At 40.4% G+C, this 16,888-nt stretch overlaps 1 protein-coding gene across 1 annotated transcript; it reads left to right on the plus strand.

The window, feature by feature from the left end:
* The first annotated feature begins 44 nt into the window (after nucleotides 1-44).
* Nucleotides 45-16,462, plus strand: PPP2R3C (protein phosphatase 2 regulatory subunit B''gamma). The gene is made up of 13 exons (XM_080395136.1): nucleotides 45-241; nucleotides 1,019-1,146; nucleotides 2,297-2,401; nucleotides 2,990-3,102; nucleotides 3,921-4,018; nucleotides 6,808-6,878; nucleotides 7,627-7,759; nucleotides 9,162-9,217; nucleotides 9,291-9,366; nucleotides 10,022-10,158; nucleotides 11,825-11,962; nucleotides 15,243-15,302; nucleotides 16,032-16,462. The coding sequence occupies exons 1-13, from the start codon at nucleotides 193-195 to the stop codon at nucleotides 16,218-16,220; spliced, it is 1,353 nt and encodes a 450-aa protein (XP_080251262.1). The 5' UTR covers nucleotides 45-192; the 3' UTR covers nucleotides 16,221-16,462.
* The last annotated feature ends 426 nt before the right edge of the window (nucleotides 16,463-16,888 follow it).

The raw sequence follows: 16,888 nt of genomic DNA on the forward strand, positions 1-16,888 counted from the left end.
CGCGTCGCACCGGGCGGGGCGGGGCGGGACGTGACATTGCGCCGCGCGCCCTGTCAGGGCGGATGGGCTCGCTCCGCCATCTCGGCTGCGGGCGCGGCGCTGGCGGGGTCAGGCGCGCCGGGCAGGGGGCATCGCGCGTGCGCCTGGGCCCGGCCGGCCGGTGGGGGGCCGGGAGCGGCCGCCGGCCGGGAGATGGACTGGCAGCGGAGCCTGCGGGGCCGCCTGGCCGCCCGCCGCGTCCGTGAGTGCCCGGGGCCGGGCGGCAGTGGCGCTCCTCGTCGCGGAGCGCTGGGGGGCCCAGGCGGGGCCGGCCTGGCGGGGCGGGCGGGTGCCCCCGCGGGTGAGCCCCGTGACGGGCCCGGCGGGGGCAGGGGCGAGCGGCCGCCTGTCCTGTTGCTTTAGCTCCCCGTGCGGGGGCTGGCGGGGGCACCGGGCAGGCCGCGGGCTCTCTGCGGAGGAACAAGCGCCCTTGTTTTGGGGCGGGGTGTGAGAGCCGGGCGGGGCTGAGGGGCGCTGTGGGGGCTGGGTGGCGGGGGTACATGCACACCCCTGCGACAGCTTCGGCTGGCAACTGTAATCGTGAGCGAGCCCGCAGAGAGCTTGTGCAAGCCTCTGCTGGCGTGTGGTGGTGTCCCTGACGTTACAGAGCAAAAGGTGGTTCTGTGCTGCTGTGTGCGGTCAGCAGTAGCTAAAACGATGCTGTAAACAACACTGTAAACGAGGAATGCTGTAGCTCCGTCAGTCGTAGCTATGTATCTGTTACAATCACATACCCTTACAGAGGCTCAGGCGTGTGCAGATACTGAAAGTGCTGCTTTGTAGATATTCATACGTGGCATATTTGGTATGTCTGTTATGTAATTTACATAATAGGCCTGTGCTCTATCAATTTCCACCTTGTATTTGTGTTACTAAATAGCTTAGCTGTATAACCCTCAGCGTTAACTCCATTTTTCAAGCTCCTTCCTACATTGAAGCTCAGGAGTACAACATGAAAATTCTTTTCTATGTTAATCAGCTAAAAAGAGTGAGCAAGAGCTAAAAGATGAAGAAATGGAATTGTTCACAAAATATTACATGGAATGGAAAGGAGGAAGAAAAAGTAGCAATACATCGTATATGAACATACCGCGATTTTACTACAGGGTAAGTGAGGTATCCAGATAAACTCCAATAAGAGGCTATTCTGTGTTATAAAATAAGTTGTGCTTATTCAAAGGGTCACTACAGCTTCAGTAGCTTAAGTAGATTGAAATCTGCATGATGTAGATTGCGAAGCATTATTTTCTGTTTTGTATAATTGTAGATTTCAGCCATTTCGAATAATTAGTAAGCATCTCATCAAAGGCAATGAAATAGTTTGCTAATCAGGCAATAGGCATGGCTGTTAACTGAAGATAGGAAGTCTTCTTTCTCTTTCAGATAAACTTTTTATTTTAAGTAAATTTTGACATACCAATGTTACAAATACATATCTCCCTGTTTCTGTTGGGACATGATGGGAGGCTGCTTCATGAAAATGGTGTGTCATTGGTCTTGCAGACTAAAGATAGGTCTGTTGCTTGCATCATCTGGTAAAAGCGCTTGGTCTGGCAACTTATGTGTAAAGTGAATCAGATTGGGATGGGGGAATGTGGAGCGCAGGTTCAACATCATGATATTGCTGACACTTCTGCATGTGGCCACTCAGCTGCTGTCTAATCTCACATGGTCTTATATTCCTTAGAATCATGAGTTTCTGTTGATTAAGTTCTCAAGTACCTGTTTCAGTTGATGAATACCTATGCAACCATCCAAGTTCTGGTAGTGCTGTACAGCTTTGCATATAAACATCTTTCATACTAAGTGTTCTTCCACCTGTTTTGTTGGCCAAAGCAAGTTTAGTAGACATGCTTTTGAGAGCCAGGCCTACCACAAAATAGAAAGTGCTGCTTCCTCCTGAGTAAAAACACTGAAGTAAGTGTCTTCTATGCATGAGCCTTCCTGCCTTGCAAATGTGGGAAAATGCTTATTGAGTGGTTTATCAGGTATAAGTAGGTCTCTGTTTCTCATGTTAAAGATGTCCTGCTTTAAGTATTTTGATACTGAAATAGTTTGAGACAGTATGCAAGTGCTATCCCTATAGAAGAAGCAGATGCCGTGCAGCATTCTGGTAAATAAGTCATTATTTTCTATCAGGTAAACAGCTTTATCAGAGCGTGTGAGTCAGGACTACCTAAGAGTCTTGCTAGATTTGTAGCTTTTGAATGCTGCCACTGTACATGTACAGAAAATTAAAACATCACAATTGTTCTAGCTGCCAGCTGAAGACGAAGTCTTGCTTCAGAAATTAAGAGAAGAATCTAGAGCAGTCTTTCTGCAAAGGAAAAGTAGGGAGCTGTTGGATAACGAAGAGCTGCAGGTAAGAAAATATTTTCTGTATGTCTCGTAATGGCTTCTGACAAGACTTTCTCTTTCTGCAGAGTTTGATTATCTCCTGTCAACAGAATCTTTTCTGTGCTAAGGTCCTTTGTATTTAGGCATGTTGGCTGGTTGTGAACTACTAGCTAAAGCTGAAGTGCTGCACAGTCTTGGGCTGGTAATGTCAGCGCAAAGCTTCCTCATTATGATGTATATGAAGACTAAATCAATGGCTTCTGGTTTTCTAGCACATTCCAACAATTTTCCTAGTGGGCCCAAGAAGAAATAAATTCTCTTTATGTATCACTGAGAGACTCCAAAGATGATTGAGTTTACTGTAGTGCAAAGACAAAAGGAGCATGATCCTAGAAATCCTAGTGAGTGAGAGTGTGTCTATGTTTTAACACCAGTTTAGAGCAGTGGAAATATTGCTTGCTTGCTTTTCTGGCTGAACTGATGATGTGTACTGATAAACTGAGATAACCATGCAGCAAAACCACATTTTGCTGCGTTTCTTCAATGCTCTGTCATAAGCACATTGACATCTCTAGAGAGATACCTTCTTAACCAAATATAAACACTTTTTAAGAATCTATGGTTTCTACTGGACAAACATCAGACATCACCAATGATTGGGGAAGAAGCAATGATCAACTATGAGAACTTCTTGAAAGTTGGTGAAAAAGCTGGACCTAAATGCAAGTAAGGCTTACTTCTCTTGTATGTGCTTACTTCGGCTAAACCTAAGTGCTGCTGTAACTTTCAGTTCCTAAAATAGATGGAAGCAGTTTAATGGTGGGATAAAGTCATGTCTGTATAGTAATTGATAAACTAGTTGCTTTGCATCCTGGCAAAGGTGTATTGCCCTACATCTCTGAGGGAATTTTTTATAAAGATGTCTGCAAGATGGGTACTGCATCCTTTTGAAGAAGAAATTCTTATCAGCATAGCATTTTTATGATATTAGTGGCCAGTAAACAGCACACTGTATTTGAAGAGGAAATCGTGTCTCCAGTGATACTGCTCAGCCTTCCCTAATATTTTATGATGGAAGATTTCCTACCAGATGTTCTGTGTACACCATACAGTGAATATTCCATTTTTTTATGCTCCTGTTGGTGACTGCTGTTGTGCACGTAGCTTTGTGATTGAGTTTTGGGCGGAAGCAGATCAGGTGTCAGTACTGGCAGTTCCTTTTATGTGCATATTGTTGTAGAAGATTGGAAGTTACCAGATGTATTGTACCACAGAGAAGTGAGTGAAAGCTCTCAAAGCTCCCACATCACTGCAGAGTCTCATGAGCAGAAAAAGCAGCTGCTTTTTATTGAGTTTACCATTGTTACTTGGCAGGATCCCACTTGATGGGTGTAATGTAGCAAATTAACATTGTTGCATACGCAGAACACGTTCTATATTGTTAAAACAGCATTGTAAAGTGTCACAGGTTATAGATACTGTAAATGAATCTGTGAGTGCAGTATACTGCGATGTGTAGGAGTAGCTCTGTGTTTGTTTTGCAGGCAGTTCTTCACAGCTAAGATCTTTGCTAAATTACTCCATAATGATCCTTATGGGAGGATATCTATCATGCAGTTCTTCAATTATGTCATGCGAAAAGGTTAGTTGATGCTTCGTCTGTGTTAATAAGAAGTTGTTTTATTTTCAAGGCTATTTTAAGCTTTATTAGTTACTTGCTGTTCTCTTCAACAGCAGTGAGATCTAGCCCTTGATTACTAATCATGTTTTCCTGGAGGGTTGGGATTTTTTCTGCTTACTAGGAGGTGGGAGTTCACCCTGTCTCTGAAATCCGCGTCTTCTGTCAGCCTGAGATATTCTTGATCTATTTGATGTATATATATGTATCGTTATTCTGATTTCCTTTATTCAGGCAGTACTGTGAAGAACAAAACAGTAAAGCTATGTGGCAAGTGTGATCCTAACCGCTGTCATCAGACTGTCCGGCAGATAGCTTTGTTTGCTCTTTTTCCTTCCTTCTACATAGCAGTGTTATCTACGTTTTCTAACTGTGCTTGTCAAGTATGTCAATATGTTGTTGTGCTTGTCACTATAGCTTTACCGTATTTTCAGCTATTTTTCATTCTAAATAACCACTTGGGCTGAAAAATGCGATTTTATTTTTTAAATATCTGGATTAGATTGTTTAAAAAGGTGAAGCTGGCTCACAGAAAGGAAGATTGCCTCATTGCCTTGTCCCCTGGCTACTGTGCTCTTAGGTCTGGTAGAGCCTTCAAGAGGGAAGAATGGCACCTTTCCCCAGAGCAGCTCAGCTTGTTTAACTTAAGCTTTTTTGGTGCAAGAGATGAGAGATGTGTTGAGCAGGAAACTGGTGAGTAGATGGGCAGTTTATGCGAGAAAGGAGTAATAGGGCCATTTGCAACAAACAGCAAACCTATAAGCTGCAGGGTAGGAGACTTGAGAAGAAGTCTGTGAAAACTGTTTGCATTTCGAAAAGGTCTACCCATATGGGCACAACAGAGATTCATTCAGAGCTCTTTTATTTCAGTTATTTCACCCAGAAATATTAAGTCTTGTGTATTTATGGTGATACCTTTTTTAAACCCAAAAAACCTCCAACAAACAAAACCAAAAAGACTCACCAAACTAAGAGACAAGAAGCCTTCTGTTATGTCCCATCTCAATCAGATTTCATTTTCAGACTCTGGCCAACATAAGGTTCCATTACAGTGTGTGTTTGCAAGTCCCTCTTGGGTCAGTTGAATAAGGTCTTTGTGTTTTCTAGCTTACAGCATCGGAATTGCCTAATAAATTTAGCCTAGTAGCAAGTCTGTGCAGTAGCTGAGATCATTTCTATTGTACAGCATTCTGTATGAGGGCTGAAAACCGAGCCAGGTATTAAAGGAAGACTGAAAAGAAAGGCTTTACATTGGAATTAGTGATTTCCATCTGTATTTAATGTTAAATGTCCTTCAGTGTGGCACTGACAGGAGAGGAAAGTGGTAGATGATGGAGTCAGCTCTGCAGCTGCTTGACCTGGTCCAAGTTGGGGCAGTGCAGTGTCTTATTTCACCTTAGTTTGAAGCTCATGCAGCAGAGCAGTCAGCCTCCAGAATGGTGCTGCAGCAGGGAAGAGCCCCTATCACCCTGAGGTTAAAACATCTTAAACCACTGTGCCTCAGGGATGTGACGGTATTCTCTAACCAGCTGAACTCATTAATGAGCTTTTGGTTTTTTTCTTGTATGTGCCTGTTAGTTTTAGGAATAGCTGCATGTACACATTCATATACTTGTGCAGAACATGTAGCATTCTGTCTTTCTCCTTTCTACCTCCAGCTGGAGTATTTCCTACAGTCCCTGGATTACAGCCCTTCTTCCTTTTTCTTAATGATCCACAAAGTCCTTTGGGAGGTCACAAGAGAATGGTGAAGTTAGTAACTGGATAATGGCAAAGCATTTCCCAAAGCACCATCTGCCTCCAGTAATGCTCCCCCCTTCAGGCAGCAAGGTGATCAAGTCTGTTGGCTTTGTCAAAACAAGTCAAGCCTAGTAGAAGTGTCTTGAATCACTTCAGGGTGTATGGTGCACTTACCCTTAAACTTAAACTTCAGCCAATGAAGAAACAGCCTCACCGTATAACCTCTGTCATCTCTGAGTGATACTCAGTCTACCTTGACAAACACCTTGAAGAGATTGATACTGGTATAAAGAAAGCTCATATTTTGTAGGAGGAACTTTTAAACTGTGTCTTCATAAAATTAATGTTAAATTTAACATTGAGTGTGTGAGTAATAGTTTTTATGCCTAATCTGTATGCTATTTCTGTTACTGTGCTTTAACAATGGCCTCAAGCATGTTGTCCCTGTACAAGCGTGTACAGACAATAGATTGTCTGATTGATGCTCCTTCTCACTGCAAAAATGGATGCTTGTGCTATTCTGTTTGTCCTGCTGTAACTCAGAAGAGAGAGCAGGACCTTTGGCTGTAGCTGCAGCATCTCATGGTGCATAAGGGGCTGTAGCCATCTGACAAGCAGTCTGTGTATGACACTGTACAGCTGGTTCTAATGCACTGAAAATGTGCTGCCACACATGTCTCTAGGTCAGCAAGAGAGAATCCATACGATTCTGCATACCACAGAAAATGTGCTGTCTGCTCAGCTGTTTCTCACATCTGTCCATTTTAAGGCAGTCTTGGCCACAGCGCACCGTATATCACCAGTGACTCTTACCAACTTAGAGACTGAAACGGTGTTTCGAAGCAGGGCTGGTACATATCATGGCTTTGCTTAAATCTCAGAAAAATGGGTAATACTGAGAGGCATTTAACATCCAGCAGTGCCTTGTGGCCTTTAGAACAACTTCAAATTTTGGTGAGGCCTCAGAAGACCCCTAGGTTTCTTGCACTGTAATTCTGTTTTCTGTTTTGCAGTATGGCTTCATCAGACAAGAATAGGTCTCAGTTTATATGACGTGGCAGGACAGGGCTACCTCAGAGAATCAGTAAGTAAATTCTTGATTAACTTAGTGTCTGTCTTTACTCAAATGACAGAGCATCAGAAAGGCTCCAGTTTTCTTCCAGTCTTATCTTGTAAAAGCTTGTATCATAAACTAGGTTGGGGGTGGACACGCTTGTTTCAATGAAGTAGCAGTCTCTGTATTCTAGAGATTTGGTGGCAAGAATGCTGCTAGCCTTTTTAACATACAGGTAATGCTCTGAAAAAGAAATCATAGATTCCACGGTTTCGTGTCACTAGCACTTCTCTAGATTTAGTAGGATATAGTAGAAATCACAGAAAAGGATGGGTAGAGTGGGCCTTAATGAATTATTCTCCTGTTCTAACAAGGGTTAATACTATAAAATAAATAAGAAGGTTGTAGTTACCACTCTACTTAAAAAAGATCTATTCAAGAATATTCAGCAATAGGATAATCCAATTAGGACTTACGCATTGGTATTTGAAAAAGGTACAGTTGAATGCATTTATATTTACATGTAAACATCATCTGCTTTGTTAATGTTCTGCTTTATTTGTAAACTGTTTCAGTCATGGTATCACATGTACATGTATATGACCTAAGATTTCTTGCACAGAGACAGAAGCTTTTCTGCCTGCTTTTCTGCTCTTTCCTGCATTATTGCAGGATTGTATTTTTCACAAAATATGCTTGAAAGTCAGGGTGGCATACAGCAAACATGCAGCAATAGTAGTGTTTCAAGTTTATTTTCTTTTCTTTCTAAATTCTGCAGGATTTAGAAAACTACATTTTAGAACTTATCCCTACTTTGCCACAACTGGATGGTTTAGAAAAATCTTTTTACTCCTTCTATGTCTGCACAGCAGTTAGGAAGTTCTTCTTCTTTCTGGATCCTCTCAGAACAGGTAGGTCCATGTTTTCAGAATTCTAAATATGTGGGAGTATTTAACTTTTTAAATGTTTCCACCAAAGCTACTTATGTTTTCAAAGGAGTATGTAGTTGTCCTTGTAGGCTTTTGTTCAGCAATCTTGTATTTGAAGATTAATCTCCACTGAAGACCATGAGTCTTTACATGGGTTAATAATCTACTTCTACAGCTAATGAATTTCTATGAGATACCCATCAGTTCTGGTACTATAGTGTTAACTCATAGAAACTAAAAAATACGGTATTGTTCCATCATAATGCATCATTAGCAGTAGCTAATTTTATAAGTGTTTAGGGTGAATAGAAAACACAGCAACTAACAACTTTGCTGCTTGGCAGAACATTCACAGAACTGTGGAAGTACTCAAGGATGGTTATTGTGATGTGCTTTTATGATTAAATTTGTATATATCAGGTAAACTCATTAGACAAGGTTTGCAGTTATGGCTGCTAATCCTTATTACACATGTGGCTCCCAGACAATAGTTTGCTTTTTTGTATGCCCTTGATTTAGGTCACAAACTGCATGTGATTTCAAGATCTAGCTGTGCCCCTTGAAAACATCAGAGCTGTGTAGGCAGTAGCCTCTGGCAGAGGTAATTACAAACACGGTGTAATTACCTCTTCCCAATCTGTTGTAACCATTTACTTTTTCCAGCAGTTCTGGTTTTGATATCCCAGTCCATGGGTCAATACATAGACCCAGGTATTTTTCAGAGCTACCAGGTTCAATCGTATTCAGGGGGGTGCTGTTAATCATCTATGGAGGACAGTCATTGGTATGAGTCTTTTGTGGGCTTGATGTAAAAGCCATGGCACTTCTCCCCTTGTGTCTTGAGGCCGGTTAATTCACATAGAGGGGGTGTGTGAAGTTATAATGCCATTATTTTGCACAGCTCTTTGTGCAGTGTCTGCACCCCAGTGAAAGCTACGCCAGCAGAAGTGCATTCTGTCCCGTTAGCTTTGTGACATATCTGAGTTTCTGAAGATGTAAAAATATCACGTCACTTAAGAGACTCTTACTCCAAAAAATGTTTTAAGTATGCTTTCTTTGCATTTTTTTATTTTACATTTTGAGTTGATGTTGCATGCTCACTTTTTTTTTTTTTCTGGCTTTTAAGGCTTGAGGTTAATTCCTCTTCTGCCAATATCAGGCTAGTTTTATTCAGTCATTTTAAAAGCTATTTTCATTTTAGCTCTGAAATTACAGCCTTATCCTTGATGTTAGAATTTGGTTTTGGTTGGTTTGGGTTTTTTAAAAAGGCATTTTCTTTCTTCTCAGAATACTTCTTTCTTAAGTAGAACTACCTAAATGAGAACAGTTAAATGGATATGTAGCTGGGTAACTGTTAAAATGTGTTTTCCGTTTCTTGCTGCAGGGAAGATAAAGATACAGGATATTTTAGCTTGCAGCTTCCTGGATGACTTACTGGAGGTAAAGCTCTCTTAGCAGATACTATTGTATTTTAATTTATTCTTTCTGAATTCTAACTTTATGTTTCACTTAGTTAAGGGATGAAGAACTTTCTAAAGAAAGTCAGGAAACAAATTGGTTTTCTGCTCCTTCTGCATTAAGAGTTTATGGTAGGTTCCTTTTATATGTGAATGTGCTTTTTTCCCCTTTCCCCGCCCCACCCCCTCCTCTCTGCTTTCAATGACTTAGTCACATTCTTAGTGTTATTTTTCCCGAGTTTGTCTCTTTAAATCCTCCTGGTAACTTGTCTTTCCAACTCCTATAGTCATCCTTATGGTATATCTTCCTGACTTTCTTTACAGTTTCAGTTCTCCACTGTTACTCTTTACCAGTTTTATCCTCTGTCATTTTTGCTGGTTGCACAATGTGAAAAAATCCTTTGTAAACTTCTATTTTGACTGTTCTATTCATGCTTTTGCGTTACCTTTTAGCTCTTTTTTCATGCTTACAGCAGATGTGTTAAAAATACAGTCTTAACCTTCTGCTCCTATCTGTTTATACCCAGCCTTTACTTTTGAGCCGTTACCTTAGGGTAGAACTATTAACACCTTATGGGAATCCCACTTCCCCTCCCTCCACGCTCTGTGCTCGTTTATGATGCTCTATGAATATTATTGTGGATCTAGCATATTCCCACTTAACTGCATTAACTTTATGATGAAAGTTAAATAAATGTTTAAAAAGCGCAAAATTTTCTTTCTCTGTTGAAACAGTTCTTTGCTGATACAGGTATATTATGTTTTGCCCTCTATGTCTTCTCCCTAGGCCAGTACTTAAACCTTGACAAAGATCACAATGGCATGCTCAGCAAAGAAGAATTGTCCCGATATGGCACAGGCACTCTGACCAACATATTTTTGGATCGTGTCTTTCAGGAATGCTTAACTTATGACGGTGAAATGGTAATCACATATTTCCTTTTTTTTCCACAGTATAAAAGGTTTGGCTTATTGAGATTGGAAATGTCTCATAATCAGTATCTTTAAAATTAAAAGTAGCTTGATTTAAAGTAACTTTTGTTTATCATTATGCACACAAATGACCATGCCGCAGATTAGAAAATTAATTTTCTTAACACCAAAGTGATCGCGACATGGCTTAAAGACAAGTTGCTTCTCTGGAAAAGCAGAAGTGATATAAAATCCAGACAGCCTAGAATAAAGCTGCTTGTACATTCATTAACATAAAGAACATGTTGAAAAAATACATAGATGTAGCAGTGCTTTTTAGGTACATGTACTTCTTTAAGGAGAACCAAAGACAAGTGGTACATTTGAGACTAGTGCAAGTTAGCTAACCTGTCCACTTCTTCATGAAGACAAGAGTGGTTTTGTTGTAAGTTTTCCATACCTGTGAAAAATGGGAAATCTAACTAAAGTTAAAATAAAAATTTGTATCTCTTTATTTTGAAAGCTTTACTTAATATATTGCTGCTCCTGTTGCCTGCATTCAGATAACTGAACTCTAAAAGTGATAAACTGCAAATTCACTATGCATTTCTCCTGCTGCCTTAGCAGTTTTTTGTAGAGTCATAGAATCATTGAGGTCATGAGGAACACTCTTAGTTGCTCTTTACTGGACTTGCTGCAGTAAGTCCACCTCTCTCTTGTTCAGGGGAGACCAGAACAGGATTCAGTGCTTGCATGTGGTCTAAGCAGTGCTGAGTAGAGGACAAGGTCACCTTCTTCCATTTGCCAGCAAAGCTGTTCCTGGTGAAGCTCAGGATGCTGTCAGCAGCCTTTGCTGCAAGGGCACATTGCTGGCACGTGTTCAATTTTGTTGCCCATCAGGACTTCCCAGTCCATCTGTGCAAAACTGTTTTCTGACCAGTCAGTCCCCAGCATGTACTGGTGCATGGGGTTGTTCCTCCCAAAATGCAGGATTTTGTGTTTCCTATGTTGAATTTGATGAGTCTCCTGTCAGCCCATTTTTTTCCGTCCTTGCGAGTTCCTTCTGAATGGCAGCACAACTATGGTGTTTAAGGTAGACGGGGTTATTATATACATGGGACTGAAGGATTTCTGTCCTTGTCACAACTATACCTTGATTGGGAAACCAAGAATCAGTACTAATGAAAAAGTGTGATACATATTTGTGATGTCTACTAAAGCTTCTACCACATGATTTTCCAAACTACCTACTCTGGTCTGAGGATTATGTGCTTTGATTGGCTGCATAGTTCACTGGTACCGGTAGGCTTACTGCCACTGGGCATATAATTTGTGGTAATTAAACCCTTTTATATGGCTTTTCTTCACTAGTTGTGTACATGCAGCACTCTAAAGATGTATTAAACATTGTTTAAAAAGTGTATATAGCATGTTTAATTTGGATTTATGCTTGGAATCTATTTTACTTGTAAAATGGCAGGTATTCCTATTGTCAGTAATCATTAAAAACTTAACTTTCTGTTCATGTTGGTGGTAGGAGCCATTTTCTGTTTCATGTTGTCTTTTTCAGAAAATAGAGTGATCCCCTACAATGAAATAGTTGCCAATTATAGAGTTCCTGCTTGCAAAATCAATTTTGAAAGAAGACTGTAATAAACATGATTGTATCTACTTTTAGGACTATAAAACCTACCTGGACTTTGTGCTTGCATTAGAAAACAGAAAGGAGCCTGCAGCTCTGCAATATATTTTCAAACTGCTTGATATAGAGAACAAAGGATACCTGAATGTCTTTTCCCTTAATTATTTCTTTAGGGTAAGTCTTTTTGTACAGGTAGGCCATTTTCTGTGTTTATAGTGTTATAGCCTGTGTGCTTCTGCATGCAGATCTGCAGGAAATCACTTTAAATTACTACTGTCCACTGGGAGGCTGGTAACTACTTCTAAGAAGATTTAAAATATTAAAAAAATAATATTCCAAAACTTGGAAAGAATTCAAAAAGTATTTTCGACATTTTATCTGCAGGTGAAATTAACTGGGGTTTTTTGTTTAGGAAGAATATTTTCTTTTTTAATTGAAATTGTCCAAAGTTGCCTAATGATAACCTATTAAAATCTCTTACGGTTCTAACTGGTCATTGGCCATGGTTTTAATTTCCACTGTAGTCCTAAAATTCAGTAGAAGAGATGAAAATAATGAAAGGCAGTGATGGGTCTGTACAGCTGTGGGATTTTTCATTCAATGTGTTGATTGCAGAAAGCTTCTTGCATTTTTTTTATATTCTGTATTTTTATCTGTTACTCCCAAAACAGATGTAAAATAAGCTTATTTTTCTTTTAGTTGCTGTTAACATTAACCTAAGGCTTGTGAAGTATTCCTCAAAATTGTGTTTTGTGTGTGAGTGGGGTTTTTTTGTTCTGGCTTGTGGTGGTTTTGGTTTTTTGGGGGAGCAGATGTTTTGTTGTTTTGCCTTGGGTGGGTGGGTGTTTGTTTTTTAAATACATACCTGAGGTATCTTGGGAGGGGAAATATGATGCAATAAAGTGGTATCTTTGCTGTGAATGGTTTAGCCTGAGTTTTGAGTGTGATGCTTTTTTCACATACAAAATTCCTTCAGCGATACCTATTCAGACACAGGGACAAGCACTTGAATTTTCTGTATTCTTTTTGTGGATCTTTGTATTGTAACTGTAAAAATAAACAATGCCATTGTACTTAGTCATATGCTTAAAGTATGACAAACAAGGTACGTATTTCATTCAGCTCATTAAGTAAAGCATTCAGGCCTGCTCAAGACATAATCTTATATCCACATTATTTCTATATTGTAATAAGTCTCTAGTTGAACATGAACTTTGATAGTGACTACAACCATTCTGTAAAAATAAGACTTCTTACCTGGACGACCTTTTCTAAAAAAGAAGGGGTTATTTTTTTTCTTTTCCTTTTTTTTTTTCTTGATTTGTTTTTAACAAAAAAGAACCAACACCCAAACCAAACAAAAAAAACCCCAAACCACAACTTTTTTTTTCTTTTAGTGCCTTGGAACCATCAAATAACATAGGGTAGAATGGGCTTTTGGAGGTCACCATCTCCCACTGTCTGCTCAGAGCAGGGTCAGCTTCATGGTTAGGTCAAGTTGCTCAGGGCCTTCTCCTAGACAGTTTTGGATATCTCCAAGGAGGGAGACTGTGGCCTCTTTGAGAAATGTCTTCCAGTGTCTGACTCACCCTTTCTTTCATCTTTGCCCAATTGGAATACGTCTTGTGGCAGTCAGTGTCCACTGCCTCTTGCCCTTTCACTGTGTCTCTCCAAGAAGAGTCTTGCCATGTTGTCTCTCACAACCTGCTAGGTAGTTGAAGACAGTAATTAGATTTCCTCCACCACTTGCAGCCTTCTGTTTTCTAGGTGAATGAATCCCCGTCTCAAGCCTCTCCTCTCAGCTTTGCTGTGCTTTAGCCTCCCCAGTCATCCTGATAGCCCTCTGTGGGTTCCCACTGGTTTGCCAGTGTCTCATAAAGGCGAGCCCAAAGCTGTAAGGCTGCATCTGGAGTATTGCATCCAAATGTTGAGTCATGAGGAATGATCACCTCCCTGAACCTGCTAGTTATGCTTGTCCTAATGCAGCCCAGTATTTTATCTGTCTTCATCACTACCAGGGAACCCTGCAAGTTCTTGTTTAATTTCTTGTGCACTGAGACCTCCAGCACCTTTCCTGCCAAGTTGCTTCTAGCCAGCTGGCCCCTAGAGCATACTGCTGCATGGGGTTATTCTGCTGCAGGTGCAGGCAGGATTTTTGCATGTGCCTTTTGAACTTCACCATGAACTTTGTTTAGCAGTTGTAGCTGTGTTGTATACTTGATGGGCAGCTGTCAGGCCAGGACTTGGCAATACTTAGGGTCAGGTCCTAGGGAAATTAAGCCATGACTCATCCTTTCTGCCTGCTTTTACAGCTCACCATTCCCACTGCTTTCTCTGCTTCTGTTCTCATGGCAGTAGGAGGAGGGAGGCCAGGGGCCATATCAACTGTCTCTGACTCTGATTTTAGTAAAATGTTGTTAATGTAGTTTTACAAAAACATCAAATTTAGTGTTTTTGTAGCACTAAAGTAATTCTAACACAAGAGCAATTTAACAAGGTAATTCTGTATGAGGTGCTGTGGCATAGCTATTTTCGCACATGTCTCCAGTTACATACTTGCTTTATGGCTTGGGACTACAGCAGGTGCTTGATTGTATCCAAAATGTGTCCCTCCTTTAAACTTTTGGAAATTGAATGTTCCAAGTTTTCCTTTAATCAGAACAGTTCCTTTTGAGTCTGAACAATTGCTTTTCTGCTAGCGTAAGGTGGGTAGGTCTGCATGTTCAGAGGCTGTGTTGATCCAGCTGTGCTGACAAGGCTATGCAATTTACACTAGTGAAACAGTTTTGTTCATAGTTGTTGCTTGCAGGCAGAGGTTTGGTGATGCAGCTGTTTAAATAGTACCACATTAAAAGAACTAATAGGGAATCCTGTTTTGCTCAAAGTGAGAAATGTCCGCTTACGGCATGAACTGGGGGGACCCTTGCATGTGTGGACAGATGCTCAAATAGACAAATCCATAGTCTCCTTCATGATGTTGTTTGATCAACCAGAATATAAGCTCCATTTTCAAAATCCTGGAAAGTGTGAGTAGCCACACTGCTTTGTCTGTCTGCTGGTTGGTCTCTTCCCCTCTCTTTCCCTAGCCTGTATCTCACACTTTGTCAGCAAACTGAACCTTCTGGTTTGAGTGTATTACTATCTTAAGCTTTGAGTGTTGAGTGATAATATTCAAGTGGCTGCATATCCCATTTGCAGTGTGCGCAAACACTGGTCATAATGGAAGTTGGATTCTTACCATACTGACTAAGAACTGTGAAGCCAGAGATGGGTAGCATTGATGATGCCTTAAGTCACCCCAGCCTCACTTGTGGAAGAGTTGATTGCAAGCTGTAACATGAATGTTTTGTTACAGGGCAATACAGCTTAAGATGCAGAAGCACTAAAAAGTTTCATATAGTATTAGTGTGATACTGCACTACCTATTCGTAACTTTTCTGGGTGTTTTTTCTAGGCTATTCAGGAACAAATGAAAATCCATGGACAAGAACCGGTTTCTTTTCAGGATGTCAAGGTTAGTTTTACTGAATAGAGTACTATGTGAAATACTTGAATAAGCATTTCATAATGTACTTACATCATAGTTTCTAGGTCATATATTTATGTGCAGAGTAGCAGAGATGATCTGATTTGTCCTACTCACAGGTTTGAAAATATCTTTCTGTTCAGTAGTTGCTCTGTAAGAAATCTGGTATGCAGCTGTTATAGTAGTTTCCTTACTAACAGACAAAGTACCTGTTAAATACACGTTGCTGTTTCTCATACCTGAAGATACTCATTATGTCTATTTTATGGTTCAGGATCATCCCTTAGAGGTGGGGGAAGACTGGTGACTAAAAACCTGTCTATAAAACACTTTGTTACTGCCTACTTTACATTTAGCAGTTTTAGTGCTTAAATAAATACAAGAGCTTCTGTAAAACTTGCTCATACAAGCAAAGTGAGTTTCATGTTGCCAATTTGAGGCCAAAGCCTCCCCAAGAAAGCCAATTATTAAGATGCGGGAGCTGAGCACATTGCTACTATTGGTAGCCAACTGTTCTTTGTATCTTATATGATTTGGGACTGAACAGTGCTTTTTTTAATGTGCTTTTTTTTTTTTTTTTTTTGGTAACTTGGTGTGGGTGTCACTGTTACCCAAAGATCATTCTGTATATGGCATAAAGTAGCCATTATTCTGTTGTTATTACACTAATGTGTGTGTGTGGGGGGGAGTTTCCCCAATTTAACTTTTCTTTCATAGGATGAAATCTTTGATATGGTGAAGCCAAAGGATCCGTACAAAATCTCCCTTCAAGACTTGATCAATAGCAGTCAAGGAGACACTGTTACCAGCATTCTAATTGATCTGAATGGGTTCTGGACATATGAGAACAGAGAGGTCCTTGTGGCCAGCGATAATGACAACACTGCTGATGTTGATGATACGTGACTTTGAATAGGAGCAGACTGTATCCATAGGGATCTCTCAATTTGATGCATTAACTGTTGGAAGCTGGAAATGTTCATTATCTGAACCAATGGCTCTTCCATGTTACTCCCCTCTGGACCTTTCCCCCCCCTACAATATAAAATGCGGTACATACCAGAATTGCAGAACTCGTTTCTGAAACCAAAAAAGCAAGTGTTTAAGACGTAAAAATTACCTTTTGTAATAAATATTTTTGGACTTTATCCCTGTGTACCAAGCCCTATCCTTATCTGAATATGCCTTTCTAAATGTGAATTTATCGTGAAAGTAAAGATGTGGCTCTTGGTATCTTCAGCACTGGCCTGTATCCACTTGGCCATCCCAAGCCTCCCACCGCATTCTGTTGTAAAGGCAGAAGTCTTCAGTAAGAGGTAAAGAGTTTCAGCCTTTTTGTTCTACATGTATGTCCAGCTTTATGTGTCTAACAGAAAGGGTAAGTAAATAACTACTTAACTGATGAGTAGTTACCTAATTCTTAAGAGGTTTATTAACAAAAATAAAACCGCACTAGCTTTACGTCTATTTAAAGCTAGTCCAAACACTTGTATAAAGGTTTTCACCAACTGAACCACCTGTGCAAGTATTTTATATTGCTAACTTAATTGTACAGCTGAGCTACAGCAGAAGTT

This window comes from Falco punctatus, assembly GCF_963210335.1.
Source record: "Falco punctatus genome assembly, chromosome: 7".
Lineage (NCBI taxonomy): Eukaryota > Metazoa > Chordata > Aves > Falconiformes > Falconidae > Falco > Falco punctatus.